We start from the raw sequence: 25,941 nt of genomic DNA on the forward strand, positions 1-25,941 counted from the left end.
GAAATCTTGCAGCAGGTTCGGATAGACAGGGAATGGATAGATATGATATTTCAAGCGACCCAGTAGATTCAAGCGCAGGTATTTTCTGTGGAACCACAGGAAATCATTCACACACTTTCACAACAAATCCAACAGGCTCGGGTGCAGATTATATGCCACCTTACATGACAGTTTACGCATGGTATAGAATTGCTTAGTCGTCATTTTCAACTTCTTTAGCATATTCGTCAGGAGTTGTCTTATATTTGTTAGGAACTGTCTTTGAAAGTATACCACCTTGAACTTTGACAAGTTTGAAACGAGGTCTGACAATAGTAGTTTTATCTTCTGCTTGCAGTGTGTACATTTTGCCATGTTTGCCTAAAACTTCATAATATTCTCTTGTATACTTTCTTCTATTTTTACGAACACGAATGTGAGTACCTATCGGGTTCCCATTGTTGTCATAGTCAATAGTATTTTCATATGGGTCGCGTTTAGGTATTTCTATTTTTACTTTGTCACCTTTCTGAAGTTTGAAGCCCGGCATTCTTTCTTGTTTGTCTCTTTTGACTAAATTATTAAATATATAGTCTTTCTCTAAGTCAGGGTTGTTTTTCATTTCTTCGGGGGAGTGGTTTCCCAAACCTTTTGTTTACGGTTATTGTAAATATTTAAAACTTGTCTCATCTTTGCCATGGAGAAGTGTCTATACTTGTCGTCATATGACATTTCATTTGCTTCACCACCTTGTGGTTGGTTTAAGTCTCTTAACATTTTTATACAACCGTCAATGACACAAGAGCAGAATGGTTTTGGTCGACAATGAATATTGGTTACATTTTTGAACGCAGATAGTTTTTAATATCATCTGATTTGAAAGAACTTTCACAGTCAGATGTCAGTTTTGTTGGATGGTATTTGTCAACGAATATTGTCAAAGCAGTTTTCACATCTAAAATATTTTTGGACCATAATGGTATGGCTTCACAGTATCTTGTGTTTTGACCAACAAATATTAACCAGTATGGAGGTCCATCTTCTCTATACCTCGGAATATTTCCAAGATATCCATAAACCAAGCATTTGTGTTGAACTAAAGATTTTTATCATGAGTGCTTTCTTTGTCGCTTTAGAAACATAGGGGTCCTTGTTTGGATTCGTCATTTTTAACCCATAAGAAATGGGTTTATTTGCGCATTAGCAGGAGTTGCATCAGATTTTTACCCGCAGTTGGAACAATAGCCAGAGGTGCATTTGGAATTGGAAGGAAGATTTTGAGTACATTAGGTATACTGAAAGAGAAAGCACAACCTATTATACAAACTGTACAGAAAGTTGGGATGTAGCACGAGATGCAGCAAATCTTATTCCAAATCCTGAAACAAGAGGAAAAGTTCAAGGATGGATGGACAATGTAGGAAGACAAGCAGGAAACTATTATAACAAAGCAAATGACTACTATACCAAGCAGGACACTATATGGACCAAGGTGAAAGATTCTTTAACAGAGGATATAACCATGCACAACAGTGGGTAAACAATAACCAACCTCAACCGCCTCAAACTTGGGGAATGTAAAATTTTTTACTGAGATGAAATGAACAATACAGCATTGAGACAAATGGGTTCAAGATGGATTTGTCGGCTTCCAGCAGTTACACCACGTGTTTGTCAAGTTCTTCCTATACCTCAGGAAGTTTTAGACCGACTTAAAAAACCTAAACAACCAGTTGAAAACAAACCAAACTAAAATTTTTTACTGAGATGAAATGACCGAAGAAGTTGAAACGGTAGATTTGACACCACAAACAAAAAGTTCAGAACCATTGTCAAAACCTGTCAAAGAACTTACAGATAAAGAGAAAAATTCAATAATAGAAAGTGCCAGGTCTGGAAATGCAAACCCTAACTATAAAGTCACTTTTCATAGAAATGGAACGGCTAGTATCTCAAAAAAGAAACAGACTCTCACAAATAAAATATTGAAGTCTGAAGGAGCTTTCGAGACAACAGATGGAAAAGTTTACTTCACTGACCAACAGTTCATTATAGAACATCTCATTGACTTAGAGTCGAAATATTCTAAACTTTACAACAAACACAAAAAGTTGAAAGGAAAACAAAAACAAATGGCATATGATATTTATGAAGATGTTGACAACACAAACTGTTCCTGCAAGTGAAGTAAAGTCAGAGGAACCGAAAAGTGACGAAAAACCGATAGAAGAAGAAAAACCAAAAACTGAAGATAAACCAAAACCAAAGTTTAGTTTCCAAACTAAACCAAGTCAACCTTCATTAGCTGGTATGGGTTGGCGTCAAAGACTTATGGCAGCAGGCGGTTATGTAAAGTAAAGAAAAAAATATTTTTTTATTTTTATAAAAATGCCCCATATAGAATGGATAGAAAGTCTGCTAGAATAAAAGCAGAGTTACAAAGATATGGTTGGAGAGTTTCGAAGAATTTTAAATATAGAAGGGAAGACCCATAAAAGTCTATGACAAATTGTCTGGTCTTCGCTACGAAATGGATTTGGAAACAGCACGTGCAAATTATCCAAACAGACTAGAGAGGTTAGAAGAAGAACGTCTTATGGACATGCCTTTCGATGTTAGTGAACCTCAAGTTGAAGGACACGACGGCTTTGCCAGATTCTACTGGAAACATGACGAACAATTGCATCCTTTGAGAAGGAAAAAAGGTAGTGCAGAGGATGGTCATGCTCCCATGGAAAGAACAAGATATGCATATGAAAAGTATCGTGAAGTTAGAAGTCAAATTACATCTGGTCGAACCTTTACAGTAAACTTTGACGAAGGAAAGAACAAAGAAGGCTTCATGGGAGTACTTGCTGCAATTCAAGACGGAAATATGAAAGGACACAATCTCAGATTGACCATAACAGATTTGGATGGTCACATTTACTATGCACATGGCAATGAACAAACAGCCGCAAAACTTCTTGACGCTTTCAGACTACAAAGAGAGAACAAATGGTTGACTCCGACTCAGACATTTTGAATGCAATTGAAGGAATTGCAAGTGTCAAGTTCGAATGGCACCAACCTAACCCTCAAGCAGTCAGACAACATGCTGGATACTTCCCGTTCATAAATAAGTCTGACATTGACTTGACAAGGTATGGAATTTACAATTCAATTGAAACAATTGTCAATGAACCTTGCATTCTTACATGTCTCAGGAACTCTGGTCTTGTTACAGATGAGAAGATGAAGTATCTTGAGTCATGTGTGAAGACAAGGTACATTCTCAGAGGTCAATTGGCAAAAATTGCACCGTTGGCAAATGTCAATATCCGAGTCAACATACCTACAGCTAAAGGTTCTTCACATGACGACTATGTTGTTGAGTTCAATTTACCATGGTTGAAGATTGTAATTGTCCACAACCACTTCATGTTGAACGAAAGTCTTACAAACCCATTGTTCGGAAAAGGCAAGTGCAACATTGTCAGAGCTGAAACATTCTTTTCGAGAAAGGTTTGTTGGAACCAATTCCAGATGACAAGCTGACAGAAACTTTTGTACCAAAAGACGAAACAAACTTTTCATTGTTAGCAAGACCAGAAAGTTGTTCCAGACAAAGTTCTAGTACAAAAGAAGTACACAGTTCCACAAGGAGTTGGATTGTTCGGATACCAACCTGAACCAGAAGAACTTCCAATGAGGTTGCAAGAACTTCAAGATGCTATAAACAAACTTCCATTGAACATCCAATTGACGTCAAATTGTATTGGAGAGCATCTGAGTTAGGTCAGAAGGTTTTATATGAAACAGGTTGCTTCGACGATGTTTATGAGATAACAGGAGAAGTTTCTCAGAAGATAAGAGACTCACTTGAATTTCCACAAACTGGACCAATTGGTTGCGACAAGTTCGACTCAGATGAAAAGATATACTATGTCGACCTTAACGCTGCATACATGAGGTTTGTCCAATATATTCCGACTGGAATTCCAAACGAAGATGGTGAGTTCCCGGGAAGGAACTATACAGTTGGAAAAGTCATACAACAACTGTATGATATTAGGAAAGCTTCAAACCCCAAACTTGCAATGACACTCAAATTGCTTATGAATTCGACATGGGGATATTCCATTAAGAAACCTCAAGAAGATGAAGAGTAAACATTATGAGAAGGTCGACAACTTTGTTGAAAGGTTTTCTCCTTTTGTTTTGAAGTACGAATTCACTCAAGTCAAAGTGGCTTAGTAACCACATTAAAACCTATTGTCGAACATTGGTCTTACCCTCAGTTCGCAAAGGCAGTCCTTGACAACTACAACAAATTCTTCTCCGAAGTCAAATCCAAGGTGAAGGTTTACTATGAGAACATTGACGCACTCATGACGAACGAAGAAGGATACAACAAACTCATTGAAATGGGAATGGTCGGTGAAAAGATGGGCTGTTTTAAGCTAGATAAGGTATTTTCCGAAGTTCATGTCCTCTCAAGCGTAAGTATTGGGCATACTTGAAGACGGCACAGAATAAAACATTGCATGAAATAAAAATTTATTTTAAAAAGTGACATTTTTTAAATTTTATTTGAAATGTACGCTGAGTTTGTTAGTGAACCTCAAGTTGAAGGAAACTTGTTTGTTAGATGAGAATATGAAATGGCATACCATTTTTAAAACAATATATTTTACATATATTAAATGCTTCAGGTTGAAAAACAACGAACAAAAGTAGCAGATACAAAACCGTTAGACTATATCTTTACAAATGCTGGTAGGACTATTTCAGATGAAGAAATTTCATCCCGAGCATACAGGTTTGACTATCCAATTCGTTGGCTTCAAAGTCCTTCAGATGCAAAGGCAATAGGATTTAGAAGAGTTTTGTTTTCAAATAGAACTAACGCATTTATGTTCGCAGTATATTTTCATGGGCAGTATAAAGGTTCTGATGGTCTAATAGACAAATTTGACGAAATGAGAATCTTTACAGTTCGTTCAGACGAAAGTCTTGAGAAAACTCTAAATGACTTTCAAACTCAAATGAACAAATATTATTTTGGGAATTTCAAAAAAATACCACTCTTTACTAAATGGAACATACTATCTGAAACTAGAATATGACAAGATGAACTCCACCGTTTCATTTCAAAAGATTGAAATTAACCCTCCAAGAGATACAGAGTTTTTATTTTGGGAAGTAGACAAACGTTCTTGGGCACAATTTCTTCGGTTACTAAACCAGAACGAACCATTACCACCAGATGGTCCATTTAAATTTATACTTCCACCAGCAGATTTGACAGTTTATAGAAACGTGTTTGACCCTCAAAATGTTATGTGTCATGCAAGTTTCAGTTCAAGCAACAATAGTTTTCTATGTATTGGTAAGGACTTTTATGACTTTGCTTCTAAATTCTACGAACCACCTAGTAACAGTTTCTCTGACTTTCAAGTTTGGTTCACAACAAATGGTGTGCAACATATTATTCCATTGTACTATGACTTTTATCTCGAATTGTCTTTCATATTTAACTACGGAAAAGTGCTGAAAAAGTATTGAAAAATAATGTTTATGTTAGCATGTTAGATCTAACACGTTTTCTAACACGTTTTCTAACATCGTAGAAAACTCAAGACTTCTTTCATCGTAATGAGCGTTAAATGTTGATCAAGACTTCTTAACACGTCTAATGAGTTAAATGACCCAAAAATAATGTTTATGTTAGAATGTTAGATCTAACACCTTTTCTAACACGTTTTCTAACATGGTCTAAAACTCTCGAAAATCATGAAATTTACACCAAAAATAATGTTTATGTTAGAATGTTAGATCTAACACCTTTTCTAACACGTTTTCTAACATGGTCTAAAACTCTTGAATTTTCATGAATTTTACACCAAAAATAAAGTTTATGTTAGAATGTTAGATCTAACACCTTTTCTAACACGTTTTCTAACATGGTCTAAAACTCTTGAATTTTCATGAATTTTCCCGAAATAAAAAATAAAGTTAGTTTTATTTTTTTTTATTTTTTTATTTTGTATGTAAGAACAGAAAATGTCAACAATCGGCACAACAACAGTTCAAGCCACGAACGGCGGGACTCTGTCCACAACAACAGCACCAAACTCTTTAGTTATGAATCCTACGTCAATGTTGGTAGAGATGAAAAACTTCATTCCTTCTTCATATACTTTCGAAACAAAAATCCAGAAGATAAAGCAGGAATTGTTAACAAGTAATTTAGACTGTAGTGCGAAAGATGAAACAAATGAACAGTATCTTTATGACATGCAGGACATTATTGACCATTTACCCAAACTACCTGAAATCCAACAACAAAAGCTCACTATTCCTGAATTCGATGAAATAGAAGTGAAACCAACTGACTCAGTAGAAATAAAGAAGTTCATACGAAAGGTAAACTATGAGTTTCTAGGATTTCATTGCAACCATAAGGTTATGGACAAAGATTGCGACATGGTATATAAGAATGTTTCTGACATATATAAATCCGGGGAGTTTAAGACCTACGACAACTTTGTTTCGTTAGTTGCTGAATGTGTTTGGGAAATAAGAGATAAAGATAGAAGAGGTAAGGTATGGAATGAACAGATAAAACCAGCAACTTTTGAGTTAAAGAAAACCATTGACGCCTTGGTTGTTTTAGCAGGTAAGGTTTCAGAATATAACGCAAAAATGAACCCGCAATGTTCTAAATGTAAAGCAGCAATGAGGAAATATAACTACTCCGTCAAAGAGATAGAACGTATGCGAAACGACTATGCAGACTTAAAGAAAGAAGCAGAAAAGCCAGCAGAAGATAAAATGGACATGTTAGCATTTCTTAATAAAAATTATCCAACAGCAGAAGATTTCCTTCTATCTGACGTCAAGAAGAAGTATAAAGAAACTTTCGGTATCGTTAAAACTTTTGACATACTGACAGAAGAAATAGAAGCTACGAAATTGTTTAGAGTCATGAACCATCGCAACATATACCATGTAAAACGCTTGTAAATAGTTATGTTAGAAAACAGGTGAGAAAACGTGTTAGATCTAACATGCTAACATAAACTTTATTTTTGCTGAATTCCGTATGAAATTTCATGAGTTTTGTATGTTTTAGACCATGTTAGAAAACAGGTGAGAAAACGTGTTAGATCTAACATGCTAACATAAACATTATTTTTTCTATCTTAAGGAAATTCACGAAAATTCATGAGTTTTGTGTGTTTTAGACCATGTTAGAAAACGTGTTAGAAAAGAGGTTAGATCTAACATGCTAACATAAACTTTATTTTTGCTGAATTCCGTATGAAAATTCATGAGTTTTGTATGTTTTAGACCATGTTAGAAAACGTGTTAGAAAACGTGTTAGATCTAACATGCTAACATAAACATTATTTTTGCTGAATTCAGCACAAAATTCTGAGTAAAATGGCATATGGCATGTGTCAAACCGTTGAGTTTTCACAAAATTCCAAAAATAACGTTTACCATGTAAAACGCTTATGTTAGAAAAAATGTTATTTTCTAATATTCTAACATAAACATTATTTTTGAGGAAAAAAATGAAGGTTCTATACGGTTTCTAACCGTTAACAAGCTTGCCTTTTACATTCTGCCTGAGGAAGTCTTTAACAAGCTCGTTAATTTCAATTAGGTAAATTGCCTCGTCGGTAGGTTCGACTTCGACCATTGCTACTGACAGTAGCAGTACTTTTACTGACAGTAGCAGTACTTTTACTGACAGTAGCAGTACTTTTACTGACAGTAGCAGTACTTTATCGTCGAAAACCCTCTCAAATTTTCCTTTTTACTGACATTAGCAGTACTTTTACTGACAGTAGCAGTACTTTTACTGACAGTAGAAGTACTTTTTCTGACAGTAGCAGTACTTTTACTGACAGTAGCAGTACTTTTACTGACAGTAGCAGTACTTTTACTGACAGTAGCAGAGATTTTTATCGTCCAACCTTACAAATGTAAACTTATATCGTTCTATTTTCTTCACTAGGGTCTAACACCAAAGTAACCTTACAAATGTAAACTTATATCGTTCTATTTTCTTCACTAGGGTCTAACACCAAAGTAACCTATGTACATGAAATTTCACTGCATAAAAGGAAAAAACCTGCGCGAATCGGGATTTGAACCGAGGTCTTCGACGCCTTTAACGAGGTAGCCCATACCACTGAGCTATGAGCCGCTTGCATATTTTTAAGTAAAATATAGTATATTTGTCATACCGTGAAGGATGACCAAACTTAAAAAAAAATAAAGTTAGTTTTTTATAAAATATTTTTTTATCCGGAATATAAAGACAGATATGTCAACAACAGAGAACACAACAACAGTTATAGTCCATGAAGCTATAAATGAAGAATATGAGTGGATACAATATAACAAACAATTGCGTCTAATTCGTTCGGTCAAAGACGATATGTACCAAATGCAAAGTATTTTGACAGCATGTTTTGCTCCAGATACCAAACATACAGACGATTGGTTCAAAAACCAAAGCACACAAGAACTTTTGAGTGAAATTTCTCTAGACCGACTTTTATCGGTCTAGCCTAAAACACATGAAAATCGTGAAGAACAGCGACCCAGACTTTTATCGGTCTAGCCTAAAACACATGAAAATCGTGAAGAACAGCGAGTAGGGAAGAAACCCTGGTCGCCTAAAACTCTATGAAAATCGTGAAAAATTGCCAAACGGTTTGAAAGGATATTATGTACATAGACTTCTTGTAAATGCTGTTGCAATGTGGGCTTCACCTAAAATATATTTTTATTGAATTCAGCACAAAAATCATGAATTTCCTTAAGATAGAAAAAATAAAGTTATTTTTATTTTTATTTATTTTTTTATTTTGTATGTAAAGACAGATATGTCAACAACAGAGAACACAACAACAGTTATAGTCCATGAAGCTATAAATGAAGAATATGAGTGGGTTCAGTTTAACAAACAACTCCGTCTCATTCGTTCGGTCAAAGACGATATGTACCAAATGCAAAGTATTTTGAATGCTCTTCGTTCTACAAAGCAAGCATATCATTGGTTTGAAAACCAACAGACAAAAGAACTTTTAGAAGAATTTCCTCATATGATTGCTTCCCTCGGAAAACCGAGGGAAGAGATTCCGTATGAAAATCGTAAAAATTTGCCAATAAATTTAAGAGGATATTATGTACATAGACTTCTTGTAAATGCTGTTGCAATGTGGGCTTCGCCTCGTTATGCTTGGTATATTTACAGACTTCTTGACGAAATTCATAGACAAGAACGTGAAGAGATGGAAAAGAAACTTCATGCAAAAGATGAAGTCATTGAAGCAAAAGACAAAAGCATTCAGAAAAGAATACCACGTTCGGTACCAAAAGGAAAGGAAAAGAACTATAAGTATATGATTTATACTGAAGAGATGGAAAATGAAGAAGACAGAGATATGGTTATGTTGCATTTAGTCAGAAGAAACAACAAAAGCTTTTACGACCTTGCTAAGATTTACAAATCTGACAGAAATTGGTTCTATCGCGAAAACTTACCGATTTCAATGACACCGAATGAAGATGTGAAACAAATAGTTCAAGATACGTTACCTCAAACACACTATGATATGAAAGGTTGTACAATACTTACCTTCAAAGAAGACTTACCGCTACTGAAAGAAAAAATAACAGAGTATTTTGACAACTTCAAACAAGTAGAGTAAATTGCACTCTTTATTTTTACGCTTGACTTTTTACAATTTGAACTTTGTTTGCGTAGATATGAATTCTGAAAGAAGTATGAGGGTCTTGTATGACTTTGTACTTCTCCCAGAGTTCATATCTGTCAAACTTACCTGCCATGGACTCTTTCATAAGTTCCATGAAATCGTCTTCGGACAATCCGGGGAAAAGTATAATGTCAGTAAGTATTCTCTTTACATCCTTACTTAAACTCTTTGCTGTCTGTACACATATTACGACTGAGATGTTAAAGTGTCTGAGCTTCTTAAGAATTCGACACATATCTTGTTCTCTATTCTTAAGCAAAGGATGAGAGGCGAAATCATCTAAGATAAGAAGACATCTATGAGGGTAAGTCTTCCAATCGTAAGATTGCAATTTCTTCGAAATGTATTCTATCTCTTTCTGTTTGTTTCTGAAGTGTTTCTTCTCTAATATTCTCTGCATTTCCTCATTTGGGTCTTTAAACTTAGAATTTATATACTCATTTATAGCATTATACTTCAAAACTCTTCTTTGGTACTTCTTTATCCAATCTAACAACTCAGTATCCTTTATACATACTAACTTAGACTTCTTTATAATATCTTTGAACGAATTGACGGTTTGGTCAAATTGACCAGAAGTCGAACAAATGACTACTAACTCATAGAATGGGTTCTTCTCATCTAGTTCTTGTTGTTGTGCAGCCATTTTAAGATAAGTGAAAGTCTTACCCGACCCAGGTGGTGCAATTAGACCTGTTATACCATTCTGAGCAAATAAGAACTTGTCATGTATAGGTTTTATTTGAGCATTTTCTAACTTCCTCTTGTTCTTGTTTAAAACATTCTCAAATTTCTTGTCAATGTCAGCAAACTTTTTTTCTAACATATTTTTAGAAAAATTAAAATTTTTATCTTTTAGAAAATGTCGAGCGATTTCGCTATCTATATTCGAGACAAACTTTTTGACAGCAAAACATCTGTCGACCATAAAATCTTACATAGTGTAAACAAGAAAGGGGAATTTGTTCTAAAGTTCTGTTTCTGGGAATATGACAAGAACCATAAAACATTAAGCAGAGAAGTCTTAAAATTTGTCAATGACAGACTTGTTGACAGAGATGACGCCTCTTGGAGAGATGAAGTCCAACAAAAGTTCTTAGAATGCAAAGAAGACACATGCGCTGTTCTTGAAGATGAAATAAAAAACAGAATAGATGAGCTATTAAAGGACAAAGAACTTTTACATAAATATGGTTGCGCCAAATTTGACATAACTCCACCAGAAAAGAAGAAGAGAGAAAAGAAAGAAAAGAAAGTAGAAGAAGAGAAGAAAGAACCTGAACCAGTTCCAGAGAAAAAGAAATTTGACATGTAAAAATAAAATTTTATTTTTTAGAACATTTCTGGGTCAATGTCAATGTTCTCTTCCTCTTTAGGGGCAAACACTGGCTTAGACTCTAAAATCTTTTTACCCAATTTACCTTGAACTTCAACTATCTTAGACTCATAATATTCATAGTCGTCTGCTTTCTTTGGTTCATAAGGTATAACAAGTTTGTATGCTTTGCCTTCTTTAAGGTTTGAGAACCTTCTGTCAAAACTTTCTTTGACTGCTAACAAACCTTCTATGTCTAAGTCTTCAAATTTCGCACCATTTTTAGTCACAATAGCAAACTTAACTGGTTCGATGTTCCAAACTTTGCTGAATGAAGACTTTTCAAAATGGTAGAAGTAAACATTCAAATATGTGAATGGGTCTAGTTCTTCTTTAAGTCTGACATGTACTTGTTTTACTGAAATATATTTCGTCATCTTTTCTATCGGATAAAAAAAATTTTTTTTAAAATTTACTCAGAAAAAATTTTCTTTGTATATACACCATTCTGAACATCTAAAAGACTTTTGACATTTGCCAAGAATGTACGTTTAGAAGCTGCCATATAACCATATTCTTGACAATATTGTTTATACGAATCGTACAATGACCTTTCATCTAATGACACAAGTCAGTTTCATCTATGAACAGTTCATATACACTCTTGTTTGCTTCTAACAATGTTTGTCTCTCTTCTGTATGTGGAATTTGTCTTGGATTGAACTTAGAAATATCTAATGTCATGAAATATGAGAACAAGTGGTTGTAAAAGTCAGATGTCAAAGTTTCTGCTAAGTCGTCAAAATATTCTGTATCTTGCATATGAGAATCTGATGTTCTGACAACTACATATCTTCTGTCAGAACTTTCTAACTTCATCGGAACAACATTGTTTGAAACCATAATGAAGTTTGCAACATTTTCACAAACTCTTTGGTCTTTATATTTTCTTTCAACAACTCCAACTTTGTCTGTTATAAGACTCTTCAAAGCATCTGAGTTCAAAACTTTTGTTGTATCTATACTTTGAAGTTCATTGCAAACTATAAGTTTCATATTCTCTATTGAGGAGTTAAATTTACCGCAGATGTTTTCTAAGTTTGTCATATTCGGGTTCGAATAGCCCTCTAACAGTTTGCACAAAATATCTGTAAAGAATGTGTTCTTACCAGTTCCTTGTTTTCCAATTATAATGAGAGCAGTTTCATTTTTAGCACTTGGATGTTGTAAGATGTTTGCAAACCAACATAAGATATACTCATAGACTCTTTCGTTTCCATTGCATATAATTTCTTTGACATGGTCTAACCAAGCTTCTATAATATTTTCTTTCCATTCTACTTGTTCGTATTTATATCCAGTGAAGATAGAATAGAAGTTTGGAGAAGGTGTATAGAACTTTATACCTCGAACTGAAAAATCTTCTAACTTTGACAATAAGATATCCCAAGCATCTAACATCTTCATGCCAACTTGTACGACTTTTATTTTCTTAAGTTTCTGTCTACATTCTTGTTCTGAAACTATTGTTGCTCTTGGTTTGTTAAAGACAACATCCCATTCTTTCATGACATAACATTCTGGGGCAGAGTCAACATAAATGACTAAACGTTTCAAATTCTCGACTGCTTTGTTATAGTCTCTAAATGGACACATATTTCTGAATGCTTGGAAGTCATAAAAATCTGAAACATCTATTCTGTACATTTTTATAAAAATAAAAAAAATAATATTTTTTATTCTTGACTTTGTTGTTGCATTTGTTGCATTTGTTGTTCTTGAGCTATTTGTTGTTGAAGTTGTTCTTGTAATACAATACTTTCACCAGTTGCATCTTCCAATTCGAAACTTTCTGCCGTCATTGACAAATACATAGGACATAAAAGTTTTACAGGAACAAAGTTTGCGTCAACTAATGTCAACGTTATACTTGCCAAAGTGTTTGAGTTCACTAAGGTTGAAAATTCTGCATTCGAATGAACAATAGGCAAACCAGCAGAGAAAGTATTGTTTATACGCATAAGTATCTTTTGGTCATAATAGTTTCTGTCGACATTCGAATAACACTTTGAACCTAAGTTTGAAACAATATATAAGATTGGTGTGCTTAATGTCAATGGAATAGACATTCCTTGTATGACACCTTTTCCTGTTATAGGAAACTGTTGGTAGTAAAAACCAGAAATAAGTTTTGTATTATAGCTCATATCGTTTATAGTAAAACTCAGTCGGACATCCAAACATAATGAAACCTGCTCTAGTTGCAGCACATGTTACACTCGTACGTAAAGTATTAAATAAGTCAACAAAACCTGTTGGTGGTATATCTGAGTAAGTATCTTCAAAGGAGGATTTTTTTACCATTCACAACAATAAAGTCTTCTGGTGTCAAAAGAGCAAAACAGGCTTTAGTCGTCATTGTGTTTTAAGGTTAGTTTACAATATCGTCCTTGAGGACTTTGTAAGTTTGTTGTTATAGAATTATATGACTCAGGGTTTTTAGTCGTAATAGTATAAAACCATTATGTCTTCTGCATTTATATATATTTAAAAGTTTTTCTGAAAGTGGAGAAGAACTTCATCTAAACTTTCACATGGCGTTTCTTGAAGTTCTCTGTCTAAGAAGTTCAAATATTTTGTAAAGACATAGAACTTTCCTTTGTCTACACGAACAAACAAAACAGGGTCTTTCATATCGTTCAAAAGTGTGTAAAGTCCTTTACATGAAATAAAGTCTATATTATTTTTCTTCAAACATCTTTCAAGAAGTTTTGACATTTTTACTTAGCAAATAAATTTTAATGAAATGTTGTGGTCGTCAAATATTTTTATAACGTCTGGGAAACTATATTTTAAGTTCAACGTTTCACCTCCTTTCATAACGTATATCTTGTCAATGGCATTATATGAAACACCACAGCAACTAATGTCGGGTTTCTATTTCTTTGATGTTTATATCGTCTGCCTCTGTCAAAAGTTTCAATAGTTCTTTCAAAACTTCATGAGGTGCAATGACATATGAGTTCACTTTTACAGGGTTGTGTTCGACCAAGTTTAACATTATACTTAAAGCTTGACAAATCTTCTCCTGAGTTTGAAGTTTGTCTTTCAGTTGTTGGTAGTCGTTTCGAATATCTGCAACAGAACTTAAGTCTCTGTTAACTTCAGGATATGTTGGTTCTTTTACAGGAACAATTGTTATACCATCTTCGTCTTCGTATGGTTTCCCCACTTCAACATCTCTGTTTTTGACATTGACAATAACACTTTGACTGTTTGTTTGAGTTGGTGAATTTAACTTCACATCTGCCACCGCATTAAACCTTTTGAAACACTTACGCTTCTATTTTTCGGAAAGACATTTTACTTAGAATAAAAAGATGGACGTATTCGGATATCTCTTCGAATTGAAGCAGAACAAAGTTTATACTCACAAACAATACAAATACATTGACAGAATAGTTCTTTACACAAACAATGGAAAATGTTATAGAATAGCAGTCTTTGCTGAACCTAAATATTTTCATAAAGCAAAAAAGTTGGTATAACTGAAATGGTGAAAGTTCTTGAAGCAGACAAAAATATAACTTCAAAACTGACCGATATTACTAAAGGAAAGTTTATAATACAATATTATGTCAAAACTGGGCGTACTGTCAATATTTGACGGAGAGAAGTCAGTTCAAGAACAACTTACTGACCTGCTGCCAAAATCTGCTCGATGGAAGCTGTCGTTATGCCAATCTGAGGAGCCCCAGCAGGTTTCATCGAACGAATCTTCAAAAGAGCATCTTCCGTGAAAAGTGCTATTGGTTTTGTAAACTTCTTTGCTTTCAATTCATCTGGACCGTCTCTGTCACCAGTATATTGTATTTGAACTGTACCAACAGTTGAAATACCACCCATAAAGTCTTCTGAGTCAGCAAATGGAATGCCAAGCCAAAAGTTTGAACGGTCTCCATTTGTATATTGAGTTTTTTGACCTCCTGTATGAGTCCATACTTTCACATATGGCATAATAGAACTTTGCATTTCAGGGTTAATGGTTGTTGTGAAGTTGTTGTTAAAGTTCATAGCATCTAATGTCAAGTTGTATGACCTCATATCCTCAACTGTAGAATATTCTTCTCTTGGATAATATTTGCCATCTATGTTTATATGATATTTAATACCAGGGTTGTAGAAACAAGAATAGTCATTTATAGTTCGTCTGAACAGTACAAACAGAGTATCTGCATGTTTCATTGCAGTTGTTAAAGCAATATCTGTTCTTGCACCTGGGTCAGCACTTTGGTTTCCAACTTCACCTGCAAAGTCTTTGACAGATATTTGGTGTATAGGGAACATAAGTGGAACTGCAATATATTTGGCAGCTAAAGCATTTGAAATATCTGGGTCCAACATATAGACTGCAAGTCTGCTTTCTATTCTCTTGCATTCAAATTTTTCGCATGTGAACTTAACTGGGTCCCAAGCAGTTCCAGCAGCATTGAAATAATAGTTTACTTCAGTGTTGAGGTTTGAAAACCAAAGTCTAAGTCAACTTTGTCTTTGCAAAAGTCGGCGAATGACGTTTTATTTGTTCCCGTTACGTCTGTAAGAGTGAATGGGTCTTGTGTTGGTGCAATGACTAAGTTATTTTTGCTTGGAGTAAGTTCGATAGAAATTTTTCCTGCCCAGTTTGGCAAGTATCTTAAAAACCTGAAGATGAGGAAAGATGACAAAGGAACTCTAAGTTTCAGTTTTACTTTAGTGGCAGCAGTTCCATCTGAACCAGAAAGGTTAACATAAACTCCTGGAACGTTAGGGTCAAGTCTTCTTATTTTCTCAATAGTTGCATACTGGTCTGTTTGTTCTCTCGCTTGTGGTTGTACTGAGTTTCTCAAAGCGAACCATTCATAGTTTGCCCATGTTACTGTTTGAACTAAGTCAGAGTTAGAATATATCTTATATCCCATGAAAACTTCTGGAGCATATTGGTATCCGACATAGAAAAATTCCATTGCAACCTTTCTTGTCAGACAACTTGGCAGAAGGTTTTATTTCAATGTCTTGTTCCACGTATAAGAATGAGTTGTCAATAGAAATAATATGAAACCTGTCGCAAGCAATATCTACTGTTGTTGAAGAACCTTCTCCAAACTCACCTACGTTTCCATAAGAAACAGCAGTTGTATATTCGTAAGTTCCAGGAACTATTTCTGACCTTCTAATGGCATTGTCGCATTCGTTATACCATTCGGAAACATTTCCGTTCATGGCATCCAAAACTGTTGGCGTTATATTCTGAGCGGCGTACATTTCATATGGGAAAAATATAGAATAGTTGGATTTATATATCATAATAGAACCCACTCGTACCAAGCTTTACTTTCTTCCTGACTGAGTTTTGTTGCATCTTTGCCTCATGTTCACCTAGTATGTTGTAAATTTCCCATGTCCTTTTTGCCTTTGGGCTCTGGTCGCCCATCTCAGGTAACCTATATCCTAGAAAGATTTTGTCATAGTTTGTATTTGAGTCTTCGCGTATTGTTTGCATGACTCTTTCCTGAGTTTCCGGTTCAAGCTCTTCAAACAGAGCTTGTCCATATGGAATATGCTCGTTTCCAAATATATGTTTTTGTAGCCATTCTGGTTTTCTTTCCATGTTACCAATAATATCTTTTGTGAATGGGAAAGCTTTTACCCACTGTTTCAGTCTTGCGTCATTTATTTCTGTAGTTGGTTTTTTGTCAAGGAACATGTTTTTCAATACTAACATTTCATTTGGTACTGTCCATTTGAGTTTTCTTAAATATTCATCCCTTCTCGGTTCATTGTCTGCAAAGTAAGTTTTTATGACATTTTGCAAACTTTCGTTTGCAAGGTCATGTACAATAGGTTCTCTTCCTTCTCTATCCCTAACTCTCTTTCTAAACTCTTCACCAAATATACCATCTCTATGGTTCTGTGTAGTTCTTTGAGATAAATGTTCTAGAACGTCAGGTGTTATATTTCCATCAGCCATGTTCATTTCATACTGGTCCAAAATATCTGCATCTTTCATATCTTTCAATGGCATTAAAGCCGCGCTGAAAATACCAGCTATATCTGGTTCACCATTCACTTCCATTGCGTCTACAACTTCTTGGAATTGTGGTTGTAAGTTTATGAACCACCTATCCGGATTAGCTTTATGACCCCATCTCATTGTAGTTCCATAGTCTGCAGAAACAAAAGTAGGTTTGTTTCCATATTGGTTAGGTTCTGAATGAACTTTAAACAATGTTTCATTTCTATATGTTTTGTTGAAATTTAACCTTTTATTTTCACCGAGTTCATCCAAAGATTGAACGTTATATGCTCGTAAGTAAAAAGGATTGTTGTATTTGTGTACATTATCTTTCAGTACTTCCATTCTATGCTGGATATTTTCATCTGATGTTGGAGTCTTTTGTATGTCGGCGAACATTTTTCGATATTCTTCTACTATGTCAGCCGAATTTTTCTTAGACTCTTGGAAAGATTCCATATTCTCCGCATACACTTGTTGAGGGTCAAGATTTTTCGGCTGTTCCAAATCTTCATCTAGTTCTGTGAAGTTAGTTTCCAAAGGAGGGACTTGTTCGTTTCCTTCAGGCTCTTCTAGCTGTTGTTGCTGAACTATTTCTTCCATGTCTGGTTGTATCTGAACTTCTTCCTGTGGAGTTTCTTGTACCTCATCTGCTGGCATTTCATATATTCCGAGACCGTTTTCAACAAGTTCCCTATCTAAGTCATCCGGACTCATAAACCTTTCTTCTTTCGTTCCGTCTCTATTTTTTACGCGTTTCATGAAGAGAGTTGAATTATCATTTAGCTCTGACATCAAATATCTCGGAGTAAATTCATTCATGTCAGTTGGATGATATGCTATTAAATCATATCCCTTAGCGAGTTTGTATTTTCCAGGTTTGAAATTATATCCCATTTGGTGCTGAACCATAAAGCTAAATAGGTTCGGGTCAGTATTTCCTTCCTTGAACTTTCTAATAGCTTCTTTATATCTGTCACTAAAGTCAAGAGTATCTGGGTAACCATAATCTTTCTTAAGCATTTTTAAGAATTCTTGGTTTCCTTGTTCTCTACTTCTTTTATGTCCTTGCTCTGTTTGTGGTTGTTGTTGTGCAGGGTTTTGAACTGTTGGTTGTTGTGCTGGTTGTGGAGGTGGTTGTTGTGCTGGTTTTGGTTGTGGTGCTGGGTTTTGAACTGTTGGTTGCTGTGCTGGATTTTGAACTGTTGGTTTTGGTTGTTGTTGTGGTGCTCGATTTTGAACTGTTGGTTTTGGTTGTTGTTGTGGTGCTGGATTTTGAACTGTTGGTTGTTGTGTTGGTTTTGGTGCATGCCTGTGTCTGTGTCCATGTGACGATGTAAATGTTTTAGGTAGTCCTGGTGCAGGTGCTTCTCTTGGAGGGTTTGGTGGTATATAAGTTCCACTAGCTAGTATATAAGTTCCACCAGCTGGTATATAAGTTCCACCAGCTGGCACATATGTTCCATCTGCAGCATAATGTCCTACCTGACTTTTCGTTTTTAAGAAAGCATTTACTAGGTCTGTTTTGGTCTGTTGTAACTCTTTTTCTTGACTTTCCACAACAGTTGCTCTAACGGCGTCATAGGCACTTTGAACTGCCTGTCTCGTTGCTGCATCTGTTATTTTCGTCATATTTTGTGCTACTTCTCTTAACTCTTTGTCGAAACCTTCAGACTTCAGTTTCTTTCCAGATGAGAAGTCGTTCACTAGTTTCACCTTACTATGAAGAGCTTCGAAGGCATTCTTAAAGTCAGCATTCATTAAAGCTTCATTTGAACTGTCTTCATCCGCTTGTATTTTTGTCCTTATTGACCCTATAAGTTGGGCTGCTTTAGCGTTGGCTTGGGCATCTAACCAGTCATTATTAGCTTTTATATATTCTGCGCTTTTCATTGCCTTTTGCATGGCTGCGTCGTTATTTTTACTTTCTTGTGCTAAGTTTTCATACTGTACGGTTTGGTTTTGCAACTGTAAAAGTTTTTCTGCCTTTACATTTGCTTCAACTTCTTTTTTATACTCATCGCTATCCATATATGTCTTCAGGGCTTTTTGTTTTATTTCTTCATCTTTCAGTACTTTATATTGAGTAGTATGGTTTTTCAAATTTATAACATCTTGTTCCATTTTTGCTACTTCTGCTGCTTTTTCTGACACTTTTTTCGCATATTCCTCTGTACTTAGTTCTTTCAGTTGTTCTTCTTTCTTCTTTTTCTCTACGTTTAACTCATTGAGTTTCTTTGTGTGTCTGTCATATTCTAGTTTCTTTTCGTTTTCACTTATTTGTTTCTGTATGTCTATGTTTGACTTTTTGACATCTGTTATTTGATTTTTGAGTGAACTCAAATTCATTTGACTTTGAGGGTTATAAGCTGTTCCGTCTGCAGCTCCACCATAGCCTGCCATTTTCGCTAAAAGTGCCGCTCTTAAACCTCCACTCTGTGCACCAATAACTCGGTTTAAAAGCATAGGGTTGCTTGACATTTGTTGCAACATAGTGGGGTCATTCATCATTTGTTGTTGCAACTGTTGTTGTGGTGTCAGTTTTACTATTGGATGTTTCAATGCTCCCTTCCTCTTACGTATATTCTTACGTAGCTTACGTGGCATTTTAAGTGAAGTAAAAAACGGTTTTTGACAGATGTTTATATGACACTTTTTGTTCAGCACAAAAAACTACTCGGTCAAAGTGTTGTCACCGGCTGGTCGGCTGGGGTTCGGTCCTCCTCTTGGGTCTTGGGCAAAATTCTTAGGGCTAGAAGGGGCGCAGCCCCTGGAAGCCCTCCGAATATAAACTTCATTTATACTAAACATCTTCAGGGCTAGAAGGGGCGCAGCCCCTGGAAGCCCCACTACCTTTTTTTTTTATAGAAAAGGGTAATTTTTCTTACAGAAATAACAAGACTGCAATGCTATCACATTTAAGTTTTTTAGATTTGGAGTTAGGTAAATTGATATAATGCAGAAGTATGTAATGACTATTCGATTTTTAATGAAATGTCATAAAATAATTATTATATTAATTGTGATTTCTGCATCGGCGCAACGCGCCTTTTAGAATTCTGGGCACGTAATTGCCCAGAATGCAAGCTTGAGAAAATTGAAACTTAGTTACTAAGTTTCTGCCTTGCTTTTATACAAAAAGATTTTTTTGGGCCACCTTTTTTTGGGGAACTGAGGGAAACTGAGGGAAACTGAGCACTTTTTCTCTGTGAATATTAGATTTTTTATTAATATGTTTAAACAAATATTATCTATTACTATATTTTAGATTATTGTTTAAATAAAATTTAAATTATAATAAATATTCGCAGAGTTTTGATGAAAATATTGTGTCACTTTTGCAAAAATTGAGAGCCCTTTTGGGCAACTGAGAGACGATTATTTTTGATCAATCAATCTCAATATCTCAATATCTGTTAGTTATTAACTAAAAGTAGTTGAACATTTGATATCAATTATTATTGTTATCAGATATTATTATCCATTTATAGTTAAATCACGCAATTTTTATCTAGTTTTAAATAATTTAACGATAATATTTTGGATTTGGAAGCTAGATTTGTAATATATCCATGTATACTGTACCCTTTACAAGAATAGTGTACAATTTTTAACTAAATTGAAATTTTTGAAAAAGAATCTTATTATTTGGAAAAAATATTGTGCTTTTGAATGAATTTGAAAATATAATAATACAAAAAGATAATATAAAACATATAGAAAAGGGTTGAATGTATATTTTGATGTATTGAATGTGTTATTTTCAGTTGCCCTCAGTTTCCCGAAAATTTTAGGAAAAAGAGCGATAGTTCCCTCAGTTTCCCGACGATTATTGTAAACATTGTTCAGTTTCCTCAGTTGCCTGACGATTATTTTAACTATGATTTCCTTAGTTTCCCGAAATGACGATAGTTGTAAACTTCACTCAGTTTCCTCAGTTGCCCGACGATTATTTTAACTATGATTTCCTTAGTTTCCCGAAATGACGATAGTTGTAAACTTCACTCAGTTTCCTCAGTTGCCCGACGATTATTTTAACTATGATTTCCTTAGTTTCCCGAAATGACGATAGTTGTAAACTTCACTCAGTTTCCTCAGTTGCCCGATGATTATTTTAAACTTTATTTCATCTGACTTTTTTCATTTACTTTATTATCTTAATATTCTTCATACATTATCTTCTATATTTATCAATTTCTATTAAATATTTCAATTATACAATTTTTGACTAAGTTATTCTTTTATACTATTATAATTTGAATTATCACCAATCACTTAATTAGATATCTTTATTTAAATACATAATATCTAAAATTGATAGTAGAGATGCGAGTTTCCGAATTTTTTTAGCCCTGGGATGTCATAACCGCTGCGGTTTTGTAAAATTTGGGATAAATTTTGACAATCCATTTTTTGTGGGATGTACGTTTATATCAATTTGCTCGGCGTTTGCCGAGCTATTGTACAATCCTACTCGAATTCATTACGCAGCCCTGGTCACTCAAAGGCCGGGGCATACAATTACAAAATAGTAGAGTGAGACTCTTCTAATTTCTTCCAATCACAAGGAAGATCTTAGAAGAGCCTCACTCTACTCGAACACATTACGCAGCCCTGGTCACTCAAAGGCCGGGGCATACAATTACAAAATAGTAGAGTGAGACTCTTCTAATTTCTTCCAATCACAAGGAAGATCTTAGAAGAGCCTCACTCTACTCGAACACATTACGCAGCCCTGGTCACTCAAAGGCCAGGGCATACAATTACAAAATAGTAGAGTGAGACTCTTCTAATTTCTTCCAATCACAAGGAAGATCTTAGAAGAGCCTCACTCTACTCGAACACATTACGCAGCCCTGGTCACTCAAAGGCCGGGGCATACAATTACAAAATAGTAGAGTGAGACTCTTCTAATTTCTTCCAATCACAAGGAAGATCTTAGAAGAGCCTCACTCTGCTCGAACACATTACGCAGCTCCTGCTCAACAATGAGCAGGTCTTACCACTTTGAGAGGCTTTCGCTCGAGTTCTGATGCAGATCCCAACGCGAGCGAGAGTCTCTCAAGCAAGCTTCTAATTCGTAGCTAGAGTTTCACTCTTATGAACAGGCAGCCAATTTGAGAGACTTTCGCTCGAGATCTAATGAAAAATCAGAACTCGGCCAAAAATTGCCCAAACAGGCTTGTAATTCGTAGCTATAGTATTGATCGTATGGATGTGTAGCCAATCTGAGAGACTTTCGCTCGATGTCTGATATTGCATCAGACATCGAGCGAAAGTCACTCAAAACAGCTTAGACATGTCTATTTTGACGGCATTAAATGATTTCATAGGAAATGTCTCAGTTGTTAATTAAGTTCACGTGAGCTTTTATGAATGAAAATAAGTAAAAAAAAAGAATTTTCTCAAAAAAAATTGTGTACGCATTGAAATTTTTATCTATAAATTTAGATATGTCATCAATAATATAATATAATTTTAAATTCGTGGAGTACACTTGGGATAATTGAATATGGGCTACCCCATCCCAACCTCTCAAACTTCCTCTGAATTTGGACAAGGTATCCCAATCCCAAAGACCTATCTGAATAAAATGAAATAAGTATATTATATATATTATTTATTTGCTAATAATGAGCATAAATCGCTAAAATTATGAAGAAATTAAAAATTAAAAATTAAAATTAGAAAAAAATGTTGATTTAATGAGAGAATATTGTATAAAAATAGAATTATTAGCTAAAATACGTATTAATTTTATGATATTTCAATCACATTAACGAAAATCGCCCATTTTTAATTCAAATGGGCGGGAAAAAAAATAAAATTCCAAAAAAAATTGAATTGGGGAAACGATAGGGGACGGGATATGAGAAACCCCATATGTTTGGGAATTTTTCGCATCACTATTGATAGTGATTTTTCAAAAGAAAAAATTTCTCTGTAAAGAAAAAGTAAAAAAATTAATGGATTTTAAAATTTTTGCTAACAAACTAGAATTGTCAAGAGTATATATCGACGTTTCAAATCAATATTTATAAACACTTATATTTATTAAAAGAATTTCATAGAAATCTGTTTAATTTATTGCATAATTTAACAAGAATAAGAATTTATGAAATCCAATAAGTTAATTAATATCAAAATTTTATGATTTAGGAAAGTAGATTATATATATTGAAATAATAGAGGAGCAATAGGATTAAGAAAAAAATTAAGAAAATAAAAATGTATTGATAACTATCGTCATTTCGGGAAACTAAGGAAATCATAGTTAAAATAATCGTCGGGCAACTGAGGAAACTGAGTGAAGTTTACAACTATCGTCATTTCGGGAAACTAAGGAAATCATAGTTAAAATAATCGTCGGGAAACTGAGGGAACTATCGCTCTTTTTCCTAAAATTTTCGGGAAACTGAGGCCAACTGATAATAACTTTATATCTATTTGCAACTCAATCAACATTCACATAAAAATTACAAGTTTTATTTCATCCCCACATCATAATAATGTTTGTTTCTTAATATCTTAAAAAATTTCAAAATCTTATATTTTGAATAATTAGCATTTATCGTAGATTTCTGTTTAAACATAATTATCAATCATGATTTCAATCAAATTTTTTTGCTATGATATTCTTTATCTTGGGAATTCGAAATCGAGCTTGTTTCATTTCTTATCTACTCAAATATTAGAGTTATTCTAAAATCTAATATTAAATATATAGTTATAAGTGCTATTATATACTAATATCAAATTAGAATTTAAATATCAAGAAAAAATAGAGTAAATAATCGTCTCTCAGTTGCCCAAAAGGGCTCTCAATTTTTGCAAAAGTGACACAATTTTTTCATCAAAACTCTGCGAATATTTATTATAATTTAAATTTTATTTAAACAATAATCTAAAATATAGTAATAGATAATATTTGTTTAAACATATTAATAAAAAATCTAATATTCACAGAGAAAAAGTGCTCAGTTTCCCTCAGTTTCCCTCAGTTCCCCAAAAAAAAGATCTCCGTTTTTGGGCCACCTTTTTTACTTTTTCTTTACATTTTGAGGTTTATCCTTCGCTTTTAAGATCATTGAATTTGATTTTTATATAAAATAGTTATATATTAGAAAATAATATAAGTTTATGTGATATTATTTTTCAGAAGATTTCATTCTATATGCCTATGAAAAGTACTCTCAAAACTAACTTTTCCTAATTATAATTAAATCTAGAATATTGTATTATGCTTAGTATTATTTCATTTTTCTCATTCAATTTAGAATTTACAAATGTCAAAAAATTGAGAGCTGTCACTTTTGATGAATTTCTGTTTATTACAATATATTTAGAATAATTACATATAACTTAGTACCTTTAAAATAAAGTGGCACTTTTTACTTCCTCGACGATAAAAATTGAGAGCCAAATAATCGTTGACAGATCTTACTATGCAACACTTTTGACGAATTTTTGAATATAACAATACTCGTGATCACCGTTTACAGATTGTTTCAATTGCGATTTCCATTCTCAAAATTATTAAGTTCAAGGATTATGCAGAAAATGCTCATGGAATTGATTCGAATCTCACAATTTTGTCCCGTTGGCTTAATGTTCAATACACAAATATTTTCCTAATTATTTCGGCTAATCAATTAGCTTATATCCGTAATGACCAATATACTTTCTGGGGCGTTTTGTTTTTCATATTTAAAATGTCTCATTATAAGCAACTGCTCATTGAAGAATATCTGAATCTGATGTTCAACAACTTTTACGCTTATATAGAATTTGTCAGCATTGCTAATGATGTGTCAAAAATTTCTTTCAATTACCTCGCCCCACAGCAAAGACAATTTTGCATTTAAACACTATTTTTGATGAACATGAATGCGATTCTTAATTTTCAGCACATGGAACCTAATGACTGGCTTTAAGGCTTTTACAGTCAAATTTGTCAAAAAGTGTAAACACTTACATTGCACAAAAAAAGATTCACTTCACATCAATTCATGTGAGGCGAATTGGTTAGGCAATAATATGAAAGGAATTAGAAAAATAATTGTAGTACTATGCAACATAGCCAACAATTCCTTATATAAAGTTCAAAAACTTGGGTGCCGTCAGAACTGATTGCATTCAAGTTTTTGAACTTTCTTGAGGCAATTGAAGGGTGAGATATATATAATCTATCTATATAGCTCTCACCCTCAAATTCCCTCTCTGAGCTTTCTTTTTTTATCCTATTATATACTTTTTATTTTTTTTTCGAACACAAATTATACTATTTATAAAATCCATGCATACATTACTTTCAATTTAAAAAATGACTTTTGAAAAACTATTCAAAACTCAAAAATTTTTAAATTCAAAATTATATTTATGGTAGTCTAATAAATCATATTAACTGATAAATATTTCTATACTTATAATTGATACACCTCTGAAAAGTGCTCACAAAACCTCATTCTATATACCTCGTAGACCATAGTTCTCAGCTAAAATGGCTTAAAATTTGGTGAAATTGCTAATATTGCACGCAATTTTGCATGTAATAATTTCTCGCACTCTTCATTTCTTTCAAAAATTTAATATATCTTCTTCACAAAAATAACAATTTCCATCAATCATTTAAAATTCTTAAATATTTACATTTTTAATAAGATTTAAATTTTCCATTTTTTCTCAATTCTTTTTCCCTAAATTCTCCTTTTCGAACAAGCCTATATTAGCCATATTTAAACCGGTGGATATAGTAGATAGAAAAAGAATCACATTGTAATTAAGGAAAATTGTGTTTTAAGTGTTATATGACGTGT

At 33.9% G+C, this 25,941-nt stretch overlaps 10 protein-coding genes and 6 pseudogenes across 16 annotated transcripts, besides 5 other annotated features; 8 read left to right on the forward strand and 8 right to left on the reverse strand.

The window, feature by feature from the left end:
- Positions 1-19,989: part of a mobile genetic element that runs on past the window's edge.
- On the reverse strand, positions 194-756 carry TVAGG3_0117660 (annotated as a pseudogene). Its single transcript has one exon. A coding segment is annotated over exon 1 (563 nt).
- On the forward strand, positions 1,580-1,732 carry TVAGG3_0117670 (uncharacterized protein; the record flags this gene model as incomplete). Its single annotated transcript, XM_051223412.1, has 1 exon — positions 1,580-1,732. The coding sequence occupies one exon, from the start codon at positions 1,580-1,582 to the stop codon at positions 1,730-1,732; it is 153 nt and encodes a 50-aa protein (XP_051108398.1).
- TVAGG3_0117680 lies at positions 1,752-2,337 on the forward strand (annotated as a pseudogene). Its single transcript has one exon. A coding segment is annotated over exon 1 (586 nt).
- On the forward strand, positions 2,382-2,744 carry TVAGG3_0117690 (annotated as a pseudogene). The gene has a single exon. A coding segment is annotated over exon 1 (363 nt).
- TVAGG3_0117700 lies at positions 3,524-3,650 on the forward strand (annotated as a pseudogene). The gene has a single exon. A coding segment is annotated over exon 1 (127 nt).
- Positions 4,875-5,526, forward strand: TVAGG3_0117710 (annotated as a pseudogene). Its single transcript has one exon. A coding segment is annotated over exon 1 (652 nt).
- On the forward strand, positions 6,025-6,987 carry TVAGG3_0117720 (organellar and viral DNA polymerase type B; the record flags this gene model as incomplete). The annotated part of the gene is made up of 1 exon (XM_001296395.1): positions 6,025-6,987. One exon carries the CDS (start codon positions 6,025-6,027, stop codon positions 6,985-6,987), a length of 963 nt encoding a protein of 320 aa, XP_001296396.1.
- TVAGG3_0117730 (KilA, N-terminal/APSES-type HTH, DNA-binding family) lies at positions 8,865-9,692 on the forward strand (the record flags this gene model as incomplete). The annotated part of the gene is made up of 1 exon (XM_001297790.1): positions 8,865-9,692. The coding sequence occupies one exon, from the start codon at positions 8,865-8,867 to the stop codon at positions 9,690-9,692; it is 828 nt and encodes a 275-aa protein (XP_001297791.1).
- On the reverse strand, positions 9,709-10,584 carry TVAGG3_0117740 (protein of unknown function, DUF4106 family; the record flags this gene model as incomplete). Its single annotated transcript, XM_001297789.1, has 1 exon — positions 9,709-10,584. The coding sequence occupies one exon, from the start codon at positions 10,582-10,584 to the stop codon at positions 9,709-9,711; it is 876 nt and encodes a 291-aa protein (XP_001297790.1).
- TVAGG3_0117750 (uncharacterized protein) lies at positions 10,621-11,039 on the forward strand (the record flags this gene model as incomplete). Its single annotated transcript, XM_051223413.1, has 1 exon — positions 10,621-11,039. A coding segment is annotated over one exon (419 nt), but the record flags the coding sequence as incomplete, so codon positions are not given.
- TVAGG3_0117760 (uncharacterized protein) lies at positions 12,004-12,642 on the reverse strand (the record flags this gene model as incomplete). Its single annotated transcript, XM_051223414.1, has 1 exon — positions 12,004-12,642. A coding segment is annotated over one exon (639 nt), but the record flags the coding sequence as incomplete, so codon positions are not given.
- On the reverse strand, positions 12,810-13,202 carry TVAGG3_0117770 (uncharacterized protein; the record flags this gene model as incomplete). Its single annotated transcript, XM_051223415.1, has 1 exon — positions 12,810-13,202. One exon carries the CDS (start codon positions 13,200-13,202, stop codon positions 12,810-12,812), a length of 393 nt encoding a protein of 130 aa, XP_051108401.1.
- TVAGG3_0117780 lies at positions 13,858-14,391 on the reverse strand (annotated as a pseudogene). The gene has a single exon. A coding segment is annotated over exon 1 (534 nt).
- TVAGG3_0117790 (protein of unknown function, DUF4106 family) lies at positions 14,767-15,318 on the reverse strand (the record flags this gene model as incomplete). Its single annotated transcript, XM_051223416.1, has 1 exon — positions 14,767-15,318. The coding sequence occupies one exon, from the start codon at positions 15,316-15,318 to the stop codon at positions 14,767-14,769; it is 552 nt and encodes a 183-aa protein (XP_051108402.1).
- Positions 17,884-19,249, reverse strand: TVAGG3_0117800 (protein of unknown function, DUF4106 family; the record flags this gene model as incomplete). The annotated part of the gene is made up of 1 exon (XM_051223417.1): positions 17,884-19,249. A coding segment is annotated over one exon (1,366 nt), but the record flags the coding sequence as incomplete, so codon positions are not given.
- TVAGG3_0117810 (protein of unknown function, DUF4106 family) lies at positions 19,346-19,732 on the reverse strand (the record flags this gene model as incomplete). The annotated part of the gene is made up of 1 exon (XM_051223418.1): positions 19,346-19,732. A coding segment is annotated over one exon (387 nt), but the record flags the coding sequence as incomplete, so codon positions are not given.
- Positions 19,909-19,989: a terminal%2Cinverted (terminal inverted repeat of Maverick-3 transposon ID:TVAGG3_0117620).
- A 4,433-nt stretch (positions 19,990-24,422) lies between these two features.
- Positions 24,423-24,459: a mobile genetic element.
- Positions 24,423-24,459: a terminal%2Cinverted (terminal inverted repeat of Banshee-A3 transposon ID:TVAGG3_0117820).
- Positions 24,460-25,197: 738 nt separating this feature from the next.
- Positions 25,198-25,349: a mobile genetic element.
- Positions 25,350-25,941: the final 592 nt, after the last annotated feature.

This window comes from Trichomonas vaginalis, chromosome IV, assembly GCF_026262505.1.
Source record: "Trichomonas vaginalis G3 chromosome IV, whole genome shotgun sequence".
Lineage (NCBI taxonomy): Eukaryota > Parabasalia > Trichomonadida > Trichomonadidae > Trichomonas > Trichomonas vaginalis.